This window comes from Diaphorina citri, unplaced genomic scaffold, assembly GCF_000475195.1.
Source record: "Diaphorina citri unplaced genomic scaffold, Diaci psyllid genome assembly version 1.1 scaffold649, whole genome shotgun sequence".
NCBI lineage: Eukaryota > Metazoa > Arthropoda > Insecta > Hemiptera > Psyllidae > Diaphorina > Diaphorina citri.
In genome coordinates this window covers 48,021-63,505 of record NW_007378082.1, presented here as the reverse complement: position 1 = coordinate 63,505, position 15,485 = coordinate 48,021, and the positions used below count along the sequence as shown (strand labels likewise).

General features: G+C 35.3%; 2 protein-coding genes and 2 long non-coding RNA genes across 4 annotated transcripts in view; 2 read left to right on the top strand and 2 right to left on the bottom strand.

Moving 5' to 3' along the window:
* Positions 1-9,988: 9,988 nt before the first annotated feature.
* LOC103510834 (REST corepressor) lies at positions 9,989-12,147 on the bottom strand. The gene is made up of 2 exons (XM_008475534.3): positions 11,131-12,147; positions 9,989-10,575 (listed from the first exon to the last, which is right to left on the bottom strand). The coding sequence occupies exons 1-2, from the start codon at positions 11,816-11,818 to the stop codon at positions 10,523-10,525; spliced, it is 741 nt and encodes a 246-aa protein (XP_008473756.1). The 5' UTR covers positions 11,819-12,147; the 3' UTR covers positions 9,989-10,522.
* LOC113468121 lies at positions 11,956-12,369 on the top strand. The gene is made up of 2 exons (XR_003391973.1): positions 11,956-12,011; positions 12,153-12,369. It is a non-coding gene; the product is annotated as an uncharacterized LOC113468121 (long non-coding RNA).
* A 274-nt stretch (positions 12,370-12,643) lies between these two features.
* On the bottom strand, positions 12,644-13,235 carry LOC113468120. Its single transcript, XR_003391972.1, has 2 exons — positions 13,167-13,235; positions 12,644-12,827 (listed from the first exon to the last, which is right to left on the bottom strand). It is a non-coding gene; the product is annotated as an uncharacterized LOC113468120 (long non-coding RNA).
* A 165-nt stretch (positions 13,236-13,400) lies between these two features.
* LOC103510842 overlaps positions 13,401-15,485 on the top strand; it is a 5,488-nt gene continuing 3,403 nt past the window's right edge. The window contains exon 1 of the mRNA XM_017444755.1: positions 13,401-13,445. Coding sequence (XP_017300244.1) covers positions 13,401-13,445 — 45 coding nt within the window. The remainder of the gene's footprint in view (positions 13,446-15,485) is intronic.

The following is a 15,485-nucleotide window of genomic DNA, read 5'->3' as shown; positions in this document are numbered from 1 at the left end:
ATCGTCCCGACAGAGACCTAATCAGAGATGTGTAACGGTTTCCCAGAGAAAGTGCTAGCATACTTACCTTGGCTTGTTGGATTTTCTTGTTCTTATGCTCTCTTTGGGGTTTGGAATCACCTGTAGGCGAAAGAAATGTATAATCAGTTTCATGTTGGCTTTTTAAATCTTAAAGTGAAAACTGTCAATTGATTCAAGCGCAATACCTATGCAATGTGGAATATAACTATTACCTATGACTAACTGCCATCAAGAACGACTCTTTTAACAACTGTAGAAACCCCTTTACATTCATGATCGCTCTTGTTCTTCTTGAAAAAAGGTCAAACGAAAGGTCTTATTTTATGTAAATTTAGGGAGTTCCTATGCCTATACGTCCCAAAAAAAATCATCATGATTATGAGAATGTCTAATAAGATAGGAAATCAAAGTAGAACAAAATAACAAATCAACCCATTTTATGATAATGCGGGCACCTGAATCCATAATACATACCTAGTTTGCCAGCCCAGTTAGCTTTGTTAGTAGCGCGTCTGCCTTGTAAGGGCTAGGCTGCGGGTTCCATTCCAGGCCGGGGCGGATTTTATCCTGAACGGATAATGTTCGTTCTCGGAACGGTTGACTTTCTCCTATCCTGTCTTCCTTCTCGCGATTTCGGGACGATAAGACCCTGGCAGTTACAGTACCCTCTATCAAACCTCTTAAAAAATATTATTACTGTATTATGGATAATGTTCGTTCTCGGAACGGTTGACTTTCTCCTATCCTGTCTTCCTTCTCGCGATTTCGGGACGATAAGACCCTGGCAGTTACAGTTCCCTCTATCAAACCTCTTAAAAAATATCATTACTGTATTATTATGGCCTTTATTTTCACGTCCATACAATCGTAAGAACGATCTATCCGGGAACAAATAATGTTCCAAAGGATAGGTGGAAATGGAAATTTTGAATAGGTATACAACAATCAACAATTGGTACTTTTCTTGGAGTCAGCCGAAATGTTTTGTCTCTTCTCGTCCATCTGAAGAGGGACAGACTCCTCTATCAAACCTCTTAAAAAATATTATTACTGTATTATGGCCTTTATTTTCACGTCCATACAATCGTAAGAACGACTCATCTATCCGGGAACAAATAATGTTCCAAAGGATAGGTGGAAATGGAAATTTTGAATAGGTACAACAATAATTGTTTGAATAGGTACAACCAATTATTGGTACTTTTCTTGGAGTCAGCCGAAATATTTTGTCTCTTCTCGTCCATCTGATGAGGGACAGACTACAAGGAGGACATGCTACGACACAGATCCGTAATGTCCAAGTTGCAGATATTTCATCACTAAAAAAAAAAAAATCTTAGCTTCGAGGCTGATTGAATTAATGATTCCGCAATATAGGTCACTCAAATACTGATTCTAATATGAGGAACACGGACCTACTTTTTTCTACCCAACGTGTCGGAAAATATTTTTACTTTCCTTATCCTATAGGAAGGAAAGTAATGTAATCAAGTCAAATTTTCGATGGTCAGTTTTTAGTGAAAAAACACGTTTTGAGGTCCCTATAGCCTAAATCCAAAGTTTCAGCCATTGGTCCGATGGTCCGTGTGTGTGTCTGTCTGTAAACAAAATATCTCACAATATAGGTCACTCAAATACTGATTCTAATATGAGGAACACGGACCTACTTTTTTCTACCCAACGTGTCGGAAAATATTTTTACTTTTCTTATCCTATAGGAGGGAAAGTACCTAGGTAATGTAATCGGGACATTTTTCGATGGTCAGTTTTTAGTGAAAAAACACGTTTTGAGGTCCCTAGACCTAGAGCCTAAATCCAAAGTTTCAGCCATTGGTCCGTGTGTGTGTCTGTCTGTAAACAAAATATCTCGTCTAGTAAATAAAGAAGTTGTGAAATTTTCAGAGGAATAATTGGTTTGAATATTGAATGGTACATATTGACCCAGGCAATAATTTCGCCCTTTATTTGTAATTTCTTGTACCTATTTGTGTACATTGAATTATAACCAATAAAGAGTCTAAATTGGTCAAATTTCGTGTAAACTAGTACAGGTAGGTACTTATCATTTTCCATAATAAAATACATGAAATAATTCCGTTCAATAGTAATTATCTAATTATTTCGTGTGTCCCAGGAGCTCGAACCCTATCTCGTTAGGCGAGTGGCACAAATCAAAAAAATAAACCCTAGTTAAACCTTAGACCTGCCTCGCGGGTCGGGTATGTAATGTTTCAGAGCCGAGTTTTACCTTGTGATGATGATTTTGTTAAAATATTGCGTTTAGGTTTTTTAATGTGTACTTATATGGTTAATAGCCGGTTGTAAAGTTGAAATACGGCAGAATTTTTATGTCCCTTTAGTTCCCGATCAACGGTTATCAAAGCTGCTTGCAACCGGCCCCTGGACTTGTAAATAAAACTATTGTTTAGGTACCTTACTAAGTTACTACTACTACACGTAAATTAAAATTAATTAATAATAATAATTTTATTAAATTATTAAACGATTGTGTTTTGTTTTGTAGATATCATCTTTATACAAATACCTACCTAATAGATATAAATATAAACGAAATATATCACTTCCTCCTACCCAAATTGTTTGTTTTCAAAAGATTCCTTCAACCAACTTCATCTGTAGTGTAGTTATAGTTATAGGGAGGGATACATAGCTATGTTTGATGAAAATAGGTTGATAAAATGAAATATGTGATGCGCAATACAACTTGTAGGTAATTGAATCTCTTCATTATTCATTAATTACATGGACATACCCTTAAGCCTGATTCACAATATAGTGCCAGTCAAGGTCCAGTCACGGTCCGGTAACGGTCCGATCAAAAGATTGAGTATTCACACTATCGTTCAAGCAACGTTCATGCTTCGGTCATGCTTCGGTCATTTTTCTTTCATTTCTAGTTGGTCTGAACGAAGGAATGTTGATCGTTGCTTGATCGCTGCCTATTCACACTACAGTGCCAGTCTCGCTCCGGTCAAGCCCATATAATTTTTCAACAATTTGACCGGCTTCAATCAACAATTAATCATAGAATGGAAATAAAAAACTGAAAGCAGGAAATGAAGAGCCCATATAATTTTTCAACAATTTGACCGGCTTCAATCAACAATTAATCATAGAATGGAAATAAAATTCCCCAAGTGTTCTATTATACGTAACCGAGGCAACTGGAAATTGTTGTCTAAAAATGCCGACCCCACTTGAGTGGGAAAAGGTAAAGAAGAAGAAGAAGAAGAAGAAGATTGAACTTACTTGACATATTTCATGGATGCAAAATAGCTGACAGGTCCACTGTAATCTTTGGCAGGCTCAGGATTGTCCAGAATGAATTCCTTGGTTTTTATTTTGTGCATTACTATGGCCGAACTAAGAATTTGTTCGGTCAGGGGATCATAATAGACTTGAACACTTCTACCTGTAGAGAGAAAATATGACCAATTTTAGCATTTGAATTAAAACGGGTCTTTCAAAAGTTTTTAAAGTTCAAAGTTGAAACTACAGATCATAATTTTAATTTATTAAGTTTCCATTTATTATTTTTCAATAAAACACTCAGAACATACTGAATTTTTATAAATGGTATACCCATCCGTATAAGCAGAGCTTGTACCACGGATGGGATAATAGTTTTCTTAAAATTTTCACCTTCGACATAAAGTTCAGATTTTATGAATTCTCAATAAACTTACTGTTCTCTTGGGTCCAATATTTTATTATTTTTCAATAAAACACTCAGAACATACTGAATTTTTATAAATGGTATACCCATCCGTATAAGCAGAGCTTGTGCCACGGATGGGATAATAGTTTTCTTAAATTTTTCACCTTCGACATAAAGTTCAGATTTTATGAATTCTCAATAAACTTACTGTTCTCTTGAATCTCGTTGTCTTCAATGCGGTCTGCAATGAGAGCAATGTCAAACGTGAAATACCTGTCTGAATATTTCATGAAATCTACTACAACATACACAGGGGAGCAGGCCCGTATACAGGATTTTCTTGAGGGGATGCTCACATTGCTCACCCTGAAAGCTTCACGGGTCACAGAAATGGTCTGGCGGGCCGCTTGTTGGAAATTGCTGCCATATGTAGTTGTATTATATTTTGATGTTGAGTGTCTGTTTTAATTTCTTTTGTATGTTTTCTGTTGCTTTGTTTGGCCGCTTCTTATGTACAAAATATTTTTCTTTTCTTGGTGTTCTCTAAACACAGGGCGGTGATAAACTGACTCTGGCACTTAACGGCAAGCTCTCCCCCACTTCCCCCCTCTCTCCCACCAGCACTCCCATCACAGAGGAGAATAACAAAGACGATTCTGTGACGGTCACTCACTTCTCTTGGGGAGAGGCGGGCCGTCTAGAACAGCGTGTGGTTTCCCCTAACCGTTCCCCCTCCCCTCGCTCCCCATTCCTCTCCCTCTCACTCACTAACGAACCTTCAACCAATCCATTCATCAATCCGTTCACGGAGTCCACCTCTCCCGTCACCACGCCTACCAATCCATTCCTCACATCATTCAGCACCACTGCCTCATCCAACCCATTCGTAGACTCCGTGGACAAACCCAGTGTTGCCAATGAGACTCAGACGCGTGTCGAAGTGCACGCGACCAATGGCAACACTGTGTCGCCCCCCACTTCTCCCACTCCCAAGTCTCGTGTCACCTCCCCTCTTGTGGAGAAGAAACTCCCCTCCCCTTCCCCCGTGACGTCACCTAAACCCACCGCTCGTCAGAGTATCCTGAACAATGCCACCAAGAAGGTAAGTCAAAAGCACTCAATAGCAATAGCGTGAAGATACCTACTCCAATACTAATGAACCAAGATCAAGAATACTACTCCAATACTAATGGACCAAGAACAAGAATACTCGAGTATTGTTTTTTGAAGAAGAAAAAAACCTCTTTTAGACCCATTTTAACATGAAACTTTGGACCTGGGGGTTAGTGTGTTTTTTTGCAAGTGAGGTCTACAGCTACAGGTCACTAAAATAATTAGCAACAATATTGAGCTCCATATTCCATAGGACTGTTCCTATTGCTCTCCCTTAGGACTATTTCTATTGCTCTCCCTCACGTTATGTTCGCAGGAGAAAGTGCCCACGCTAACCCAGCTCTCCCCCTGGCTCATAGATGATACGGAGTCTGGTGCACATCCCAATGCTTCCTCCGATTCCTCCAATAAGAACAACAACAACAAGAGTGGCAAGGATCAGCCGGGAGTTATCATAAGGAAAACTGTCATCACTACTCAGCTGTGATGTATATTGATTTATCCATACACGGAATTAGTGATTTGTTATACACAGAATTTGTGTATGTCATCGGAATGTGCGTACTCGTACATACTTGAGTACCTTTTGTACTGGTGTCGAGCTGTGTCTAAACTCGTGCTTTTTTTAGTATTACATGATCATATTAACAGAAAAGATGTTTTGTCGCCATCTTTTTTTTTCCAACAAATCCATTTTTTTTCATTATTAGCATTTGAACTAGTAAATGGAAGAAGAAATCAGCTGACTTTGCATTTTATTATCCAGTACAAAAAGCACTGTGGTGGGGATAAAAAAAGTGACCACAGTGGAATATTTTGGATTAGGAAAAATTTCCATTTCACATAAATAAAATACCCCTTATTTGTCTATTTTTATTCAACATCTAGAAACATAATATATGTAGATGTGTTTTTCCCCTTTTTCTTTTCGAAAATTTTTAAACCCCAATCCTTCCAACCTGTGTTGGAAGGATTATAAGGAAAGTAAAAAGGGAATTTTAATTGTGACAAGCAATTATGCTTTTAAACCCCAATCCTTCCAACCTGTGTTGGAAGGATTATAAGGAAAGTAAAAAGGGAATTTTAATTGTGACAAGCAATTATGCTTTTATGCTTGACCCAATTAATATTACAAATGGTGTTCCCCGCTTAATACACTACCTACGCTAAATTTTATGACTTGAGAGTCCACCTTACCACTATACCACTGAAATTCGAACTCTGATCTAACTGATAACTCTGTTTTATAGGAGTACCAGAAGAACGATTGGACACCCTGTTGAAAAGCTTACAGAAGGATTCGGTCACCAATATCAACCTCATGGATGCTGACAACCATTCTGCTCTCTCTAGCTCTACTAACAAAACTGACGCTGGTGAGTACATCTGATCTAAAATCTAAATCAATCATTCAAGTCATTCGTGAAGAACTTGAGAACTTTTTACTTTCCTTATCCTTATAGGAAGGAAAGTAATTTAATCGGGTCAAATTTTCGATGGTCAGTTTTTTCCTCAAGTCCTCTTTGGTTCCACAGACTATGTTCATTAAACCACCATACATGAAATAATCAGCCGATTATGTCATATATTAGGTTTATTTATTTTAGGGCTATTTCCTTTGTATTATTTATCTTTGCCTTTTTTATCTTGTGATTTTTAAACTTAAGAGTATTTGTACAAACGTACTTTTTTGCAAAAGTGCAAAGTTTATGTAATTTAACATGGACCTTTAATGACAATAATAACAGTCCTTACACTCTATTTGTCTATTTTTATTCAATATCTAGAAATATAATATATGTAGATGTGTTTTTCCCCCTTTTTCTTTTCGAAAAATTTTGATGATATAAATATGTATGTTAAGTGATCTCTTCTAAGCGAATTCCTCGTCTTCTTTAATACTTTGTTAGGTAAAATGAAATGTAAGTGCATTTCTCAATTTTATTAGATACTTCTTGTTGTTAAACTTACGATGTCCACTTCTTTAGGTTTAGACATCTCGTTTGATTTCTATTCTAGAAATGGCCTTCTATCTTCTGTTTCCTAATATTTATTCCCTTACCTGATTTGAACGTGCCTTGATTTTTTTGCAATATTTAAAGATTTTATCTTAGGGACCAACAATACTAAATACATAATTCTAGGGTAATATCGTAATATTATATTATTTTTACTTTTTTGTAAATGTAGTTAGGCTCGATCTAGACGTAAACATTGCTTAACTTCGATACTTTTGATTTATTTGAAATTAAATCAAATACTTCTTGTTAAATTTCATAAATTTATTAAAAAAATAAAAATACACCGTTTTTTTTTTTTTTTTTTTCTCAATTTACTCATCAGTGACGGACATCAATAATTCAGGTGACTTATTACCTAAGACACCTAGCCTGAAACAACTTGTTTGAGAGAAAAGAAAAGAATGAGTTTGTAAAAAGGCCCTAATTTTATTGTACAACAAAATATTATTTACTATTTTATTTACAAATTATGTATAGGAGGGATAATATTTAAACCTGATTCCACAGTAAATTTTGACTCCTTTCTATTTTAATATGAAGAATATACCTGCCAAAAATTACTGTTGAATCAGGCTGTCAATATACATTATAAATAGAAACGAACGATATGATTAATTTAGGAAAAAAATAAATGTTAAATGAAAATAAATAAATAAAAATATAGAAGAAAGTTAGCTAGTAAAAAATAAAACTATGAGAAGAATCCAAAACTTCCTATGAGAAGAATCTGAAAAAAGTAAAAATGAATGCGTCAGTGCCACTTCCTAAGTTTGAATTTGTGAAGTTAACAAAGAAGGAAGTAAACGACTTCAAAAGATCTTTCCACCAATACTTAATTGCCAATGAATTAAATGAAAAGGCAGAAAAACAAAAAGTGGCATTGTTAAGACTAGCCTTCAATGCAGAGGTAAATGACCTAATTGACAATATAGAAGAGCGAGACCAAACAGTGGCTAAAAATAAAAAAAAGAGCAAAAAAACCCTATGTCGACATGTCTACATTTAAGATTTAAGTATTGTTCTGTTCTACTACCTAACCTCTTCTGGGGTTTCAAGATAGCAACGAGTGTCCATGATAAAGTAAGTCTAATTAATCTATAATACTTAGGTACCTTTATTAGAACCAAATCATAAAAAAATCTGAATTACCTTTTTTTTTAAATTTCAGTAACCATCCACAAAAATAAAAAAAAGAGCAAAAAAACCCTATGTCGACATGTCTACATTTAAGATTTAAGTATTGTTCTGTTCTACTACCTAACCTCTTATGGGGTTTCAAGATAGCAACGAGTGTCCATGATAAAGTAAGTCTAATTAAATTAATCTATAATACTTAGGTACCTTTATTAGAACCAAATCATAAAAAAAATCTGAATTACCTTTTTTTAAAAAATTTCAGTAACCATCTAATGTCAAGTTAACAGCATCACCAAACATAATCCCATTAGTAACAGTTCTGATCTATTATTGAATCTGTTGTTTTACTTTGGTAAATTCTGACCAAGTGATGACAATTATTTTTTACTTTCTATTACTACAGTATAGCGGAGCTATGTCTGTGTAATAATATCTCAACAATAAAACTATACTTGAATAATGGATTATTTGAGGAAATAAAAAGGAGAGAGAAATAGAATAAAAAACAATTTTAAATAAGAAAAAGGGGTAATTACTTACTTAAATGGCCTAATTATAGAGCAAAAGGCTATAGTACCATAATTTTATTATTAATATTATTATAAATACTCAACAGAACAAAATAAATAAAAACTTGTAATGGAAAAAAAAAATAAATAAAAGTAAAAAAAAAAACTGACTAACTTTTTATACAGGGTGTCCCTACTTTGATAGATGATACAGAAAATGTCAGTAGGTAGGTATAGAATTTTTCAAATCAACTTTTCTTTTCAAAATACCTATAGAAAGGACGAAGGAATATGAACACAAAAAGACTTGACCTTGGGGACTAACTTTTTATACAGGGTGTCCCTACTTTGATAGATGATACAGAAAATGTCAGTAGGTAGGTATAGAATTTTTCAAATCAACTTTTCAAAATACCTATAGAAAGGACGAAGGAATATGAATACAAAAGACTTGACCTTGGGGAAAAATGCTACATATTATGTAAAGATGCGAGTAACACCTGCCTTGGCAGTACTATGCTTGCTGATGTGGTTTCAAACTTTCAGTATTATTTCTCACATTTGGGACACCATGTCTACTACTTACATATGAACACATTTCCATTTAAAAATAATTTGAACTTTTAACTAAAATTTTCATACCTAGATTACACCGGACCCGATAGGTGGCGCCAGTTACCAGAAAAGTCCAGGGGACCAAGGTACAACGGGGGCCAAGGTACGACTAGACACCCTACATAATAAGGGGATAAGTATAGATAGGTACCTACGAATAAGTAATGATAGGTATAGGTAGATAGGTACCTACTACCTGATTCTATATGTAGACTTGTAGAGTATAGATCAATAACAAGCAGGGCCCGTCCCTCCGAGAATTTATTAGCCCGTAGTTTATTCGATCGTGGTTAGAAAAAATCAGTACCTATGTATGTACCTATCTAATTTGTTTAATATTCAGTTTATTATTATTCTTGATTTGATTTTTGATTTTACTTTCCAGTAATGATTTAAAACCAAGACTAGAGCCCGTTCTCCCTTTTCTCCTTTTAATGTTTCCTAATAACTACCAATATAGGTCCATTTATTGGCCTTGCTCGGCGTAGCTTAACATAGGTGATGCTAAAACCGGTCTTAAATGATCGACTGAAGTGTTAGGTATCTAAAACTTTCTCGCTGGACAAAATTTGCACCACCATTTTCGTGTTCCTGGTAAAAAAAGATCTTTAATTTGATATATAGGGTAAGTAGCTTGCTGATGTGGTTTCAAACTTTCAGTATTATTTCTCACATTTGGGACACCATGTCTACTACTTACATATGAACACATTTCCATTTAAAAATAATTTGAACTTTTAACTAAAATTTTCATACCTAGATTACACATAAAGGTGATACTTTTTCAAGATCCAATTTCATCAAAAGAAAGGGCTTAAAGACTGCTATCGAACCAGTGATAGATTACACAAAAAAATACAAATATTGTACAAACAAGCTTTATCATAGGGGTAGGGGCATGTTGATCTTAAATTGTAAGCAATTGAATATTTATTTTATGCCATGGTTGGATGTTCTGCTTGTGCATCCACACAATCCACATTAATGAAACAATTAAACACCAACTTCATGTTCAAATTCATGTTTTTGCTTAAAGTTGACATTAAAGATATTAATTCATTGTTTTGAGTTATACTAACTTTGAAAATTGACAAGTACATAAAGCTATAGGAATAGAACTCATCAACCAATAACAATATTTCTGCCATAGGTAATGTTGAACCTGATATGGGAGGTGCTTATCTCTGGATTTACCCTAGTCCCTACTCTCAATAATTAAAAAAGGCATAAGCATGGTAATAATACATATTTCAATAGGTACACTGAATTAACAATGGTTACACACAATCCTGTATACTTACAGAGAATGGTCCAGGCAATATAGTAGTAGAAGACTGACAAAAAACTTGGAAAGCTGCTCCCCTTATGACAAATGGCAATTGTGAACTGATCACTTGATGAAGTATGAGGAGGCTCTGCATGAAGTCTTACTTCCCATCCCCTGTTCCAGTATCCATGATACAATTGCCTGGATCATTCTCTGTAAGAAGAGTGTCAAGATTATAACAGTTCTTATATTTGTTATAGAAATGTTTTATATGTGTTTCTGTTTTGGTTTCCATAACCTCAGCAATGGCTTTGAAATTTTTCCCGTATTTATGAATACCATGAATGGCTAATGTCATCTCTGCACTGGTCCAAGAAGGATTAATGCTGGGACTTTTTACTACTGGATCTGCACGGTATTTGGCAACAGACCCCAGTTTTGATTGATGTGCAAGCAATGCAGAGATTGCTTGTTTGTTGAGTTGAATTGTATGTTTGCAAGAAACAACTTCTCTTGAAAGATTTGAGAGAACAGAATTAGCTTGGGAATCAATAGACAGAAGGGAAAGATCATCATGATTTAAGTACATGCCTTTGGGAGGATTTTTACGGAGCTTGAGAACAGAGAGTGTATTTACATCATTAGCCATAGTGGGTCTCAATGTTCCCGTTCTTTTAAAATGCATCTGACAACTGGCACACATTTTACCCTTTGGAGTAGAATAGCAGTTGCTACAATGAATATGACAATTTGAACAAAAGCCCTCACCTTGTGATTCATTATGCCGTGTTGAAGGTACTGGAGCTTTCTGTTGACAGCCAGGTTTCCACTTCTTTTCACTTGGGATTTCATTGTCTGACATATCTTCATCTACATCCAGGGAGTCATCATCATTCTTGATTTTGAAACTCTTCCTTGTCTGGTACTTGTCTATCAAACTTTTACTTTTCCTTGTTTTCTTCCACATGTAATAATATTTCACTAGTTGACCTATTTTCTTGTCAGGAAGCATTGCACGGATGCCATAAAAGTTTTTACCATAAAACTGAAATGCTTGTTCAAACAAAACTTTGTCTTTTGTTTCCCACTCATCAGGACATGGCATGAAGTTAGCAAGATCTGTGATTGCATTTTTTAAACAGTGTTGATGCCAAAGTAACATCCCTAAAGATTGCTCCTCTTTGTAACCAAACTTTTCTTTGGCAGCTAATAAATAATTGGACAGTTTGACATCTGATATTTCATCTGAAGGACACCATACCTGAAGTGCATTGTCTGGTAATGTTTGTGCACTTTCTGTTGGTGGTGTAAATGCTGGTACAGAAACTTGATAGTCTTTTCCCACTCGTATACGACCAAAGTATGCAATCTTTTCCTTATTGAGATCATCAATATCATCATCATTATAAGGACAAGGCAGGCTTGTTTTCTTGTTATTTGAGTCCATAATCGACATGATTGCAATTGATTTATTCAGCTGGTTTCAGTCACAAATATCTACTGCTTATGTTATTCCTTTTTAAAAGGCAGGTCAACTGATTTTAGTGGGTACCTAGGTAGGTACTAACATAGAAACATTTCGAACTAAACTGATAAAACTGTCAATAAAAATTCAAGAGTGAATGGTGGAGTAATAGATAGGTAAGGAGGTTCTCCTACTACACACAAGTCATTCCCCAATTTGTATACCACTCTGACTAATAGCTCAGAGGTAGAGGATGATTGGGGACACTCACGATACTTTATGCAGAGAAAACACTTTCACTTCACTTTTAACTGTAAAAACTAAGGTTCTCCTACTACACACAAGTCATTCCCCAATTTGTATACCACTCTGACTAATAGCTCAGAGGTAGAGGATGATTGGGGACACTCAAGATACTTTATGCAGAGAAAACACTTTCACTTCACTTTTAACTGTAAAAACTTTGGAGGAAAAGCTCACTTGCTTCTTGTTTTGAACTTTGTACTGTTTTTTCTCCTCTTTGTTCCAGAACGTTTACCCGAGTAAGTATAAGTAATAAAAATAATAAAATAGGTACCCTATTCCCCCAAGGTAGGTACTTTTCACTTATTTTTCTATTTTCAAAATGGCGGAACGGAAGGGAGCAGATGGCAACAAGACGCACTCTCGAAAATGATATCAATTAATCGATTCCGTGTGATCGATATCTAAAATTGTCCGGAAAGTAATCTTTATTTTCCAACAAAGTAAAGAAAATTCGTCATATCTGGCAACACTGTTGGAAACCTCATACATCTGGCAACACTGTTGGATTTATTGGAAATGGAATCTGAGGTTAGATTGCTGGGAAATGTCTGGTGTAACTCGTGTCTTAAAATTATTATAACTGTGATAAAATAAATGTTAAAATAAAGTGTTTAAATGTTAAATGTATTAATGTACCCTCCTCTTCTTATTATCCCTGACCTATAACATAACGTAACATATATGACGAAATTACCTTTCATAATCAATTAAAACTCTTGACTCCTTACTTAGGTAAGTTTTCTCCTTTATTTATTTTACCTTAGTATTATTTTTTGCATAAAAAAATTTACCTATCGCCATAACTATCGGTATCGCTCCTAACACGCACTCTCGAAAATGATATCAATTAATCGATTCCGTGTGATCGATATCTAAAATTGTCCGGAAAGTAATCTTTATTTTCCAACAAAGTAAAGAAAATTACGCACTCTCGAAAATGATATCAATTAATCGATTCCGTGTGATCGATATCTAAAATTGTCCGGAAAGTAATCTTTATTTTCCAACAAACTAACAAAGTAAAGAAAATTACCTTTCATAATCAATTAAAACTCTTGACTCCTTACTTAGGTAAGTTTTCTCCTTTATTTATTTTACCTTAGTTCCTTAGTATTATTTTTTGCATAAAAAATTTTACTTATCGCCATAACTATCGGTATCGCTCCTAATCGATTATCGAAAATCGATTTTACATTACACTGTTGCCAAGTCTTGCAAGCCACTTCCACACGTCATTACCAGACTACCATGGAACTGCAGTTCCAAAATGGAGCTACGTGACAAAATGGATGCAGTGGTTTCCAAACTGTGGGTAAGCATGTTAGGGGAAATCAGAGGCCGTTCACACACACGTTTTGCATGAAACTGAACTTGAGTGGCCGGCCAGCCGGCCTAACCTCTGAAGGCCTAGTGCCCAAGTGTTGGTCTTTTTTTTGTACATAGTTCTACAAGCCCAGTAGGTAGTCACAAAGACCATGACCAATATATTTTGGACATTGCCAAAGCCCAAAAAGTTTTTGGGCTTTTAATGGCTGAGGATGGAAGGAAAAAGTTTAAATAATAATAATAATAAACATCACATAAGTACATAGATGGATATACACCTATAAGTTATGTACTTACCTACCTACCTGATGAAAATAAAAAGTAAAATACACATCTAATCATTATTATTATCTAAATACTGTGAATTTGGTGACCAACTAGAAACAATATTAAAAGTACGAATTGTATATGGTATAAAAAATAATCAACTAAGAGAAAGACTCCTCCGAAATCCCACATTCACCTTAAAAGATGTTGTAGATCATTGCCGAGCAGCAGAGGAAGCCAAGGAAAGGGCAGAAGCAGTGGCCCAAAAGGAGGAGCAAGTGGTAATGGCAATCAATCATTCACAATCAAAACCCTTCTTCCAACGGAGTGGAGGTAAACAGCAATTCAACCCTATGCCTATGCAGCAATACAACCCTATGCCTATGCAGCATTACAACCCTATGCCTATGCAGCAATACAACCCTATGCCTATGCAGCATTACAATAAAAGTTTAACCTACAAGTGGTATAAACATCACATAAGTACATAGATGGATATACACCTATAAGTTATGTACTTACCTACCTATCTGATGAAAATAAAAAGTAAAATACACATCTAATCATTATTATATAGGTAAGTACATAATAAGGGGATAAGTATAGATAGGTACCTACGAATAAGTAGGGATAGGTATAGGTAGATAGGTACCTACTACCTGATTCTATAGAGTATAGATCAATACCAAGCAGGGCCCGTCCCTCCGGGAATTTATTAGCCCGTAGTTTATTCGATCGTGGTTAGAGAAAATCAGTACCTATGTACCTACCTACCTAATTTGTTTAATATTCAGTTTATTATTATTCTTGATTTGATTTTTGATTTTACTTTTCAGTAATGATTTAAAACCAAGACTATAGAGCCCGTTCTCCCTTTTCTCCTTTTAATGTTTCCTAATAACTACCAATATAGGTAATTTTTAAGTCACCCATCCATTTATTGGCCTTGCTCGGCGTAGCTTAACATAGGTGATGCTAAAACCGGTCCTAAATGATCGACTGAAGTGTTATCTAAAACTTTCTCGCTTTGAGTTCATAGGTCGTCGCGACAATTTTCAAGATCAGAACTCATTTGTGTGAGAAAATGTGAAAAAAATCCCCCAAAAACAAGTTTTTTTGGTTTTCTGGTTTTCTGGACAAAATTTGCACCCACCATTTTCGTGTCTCCTGGTAAAAAAGACCTTTAATTTGATATATAGGTCGACCAGGTTTGGATAAGTCCTTCTATGGGGACAGACAGACACTACAGACAGACGACACCGAAGCGAATACATATAGTCCTCCCTTATACCTTTTTATTATAACTATCGTAATATTAAAGGAAGGAGGGCTAAAAATCAGTAGGAAAGTAGAACCTATAGTACCTAAGTTAGGTATGCGTATGCACTCTATAGGTACGTTTACGTAGCGTAGGTATAGTAAGTTGTTCAGCTATAGGTAGTAAGTCCAGCAAGTACTTACCGAGTACAATTTTATAATAGTATCATTTGTAGGCGTGGAACGGGAGCTTATGTTGTCATTTGCTTATGGGCTTTTTATTCCTTAATCCCATGGAGTAAAATATTCTATCGAATTGATCAAAGCTACGCTTTTTTTTTTTTTTTTTTTTTTGTCGGGTCTTATTAAATAATGCGTTTAATTTTAGCAAGTTATTGGCTGCTTCAGACTAAGTCTAAGTCTTGACTTGATTTCTTTTTATGGATGGACTTCGAAGACTTACTTACTCTTGGCTTCGCATGTACGATGGAAATAGATAACG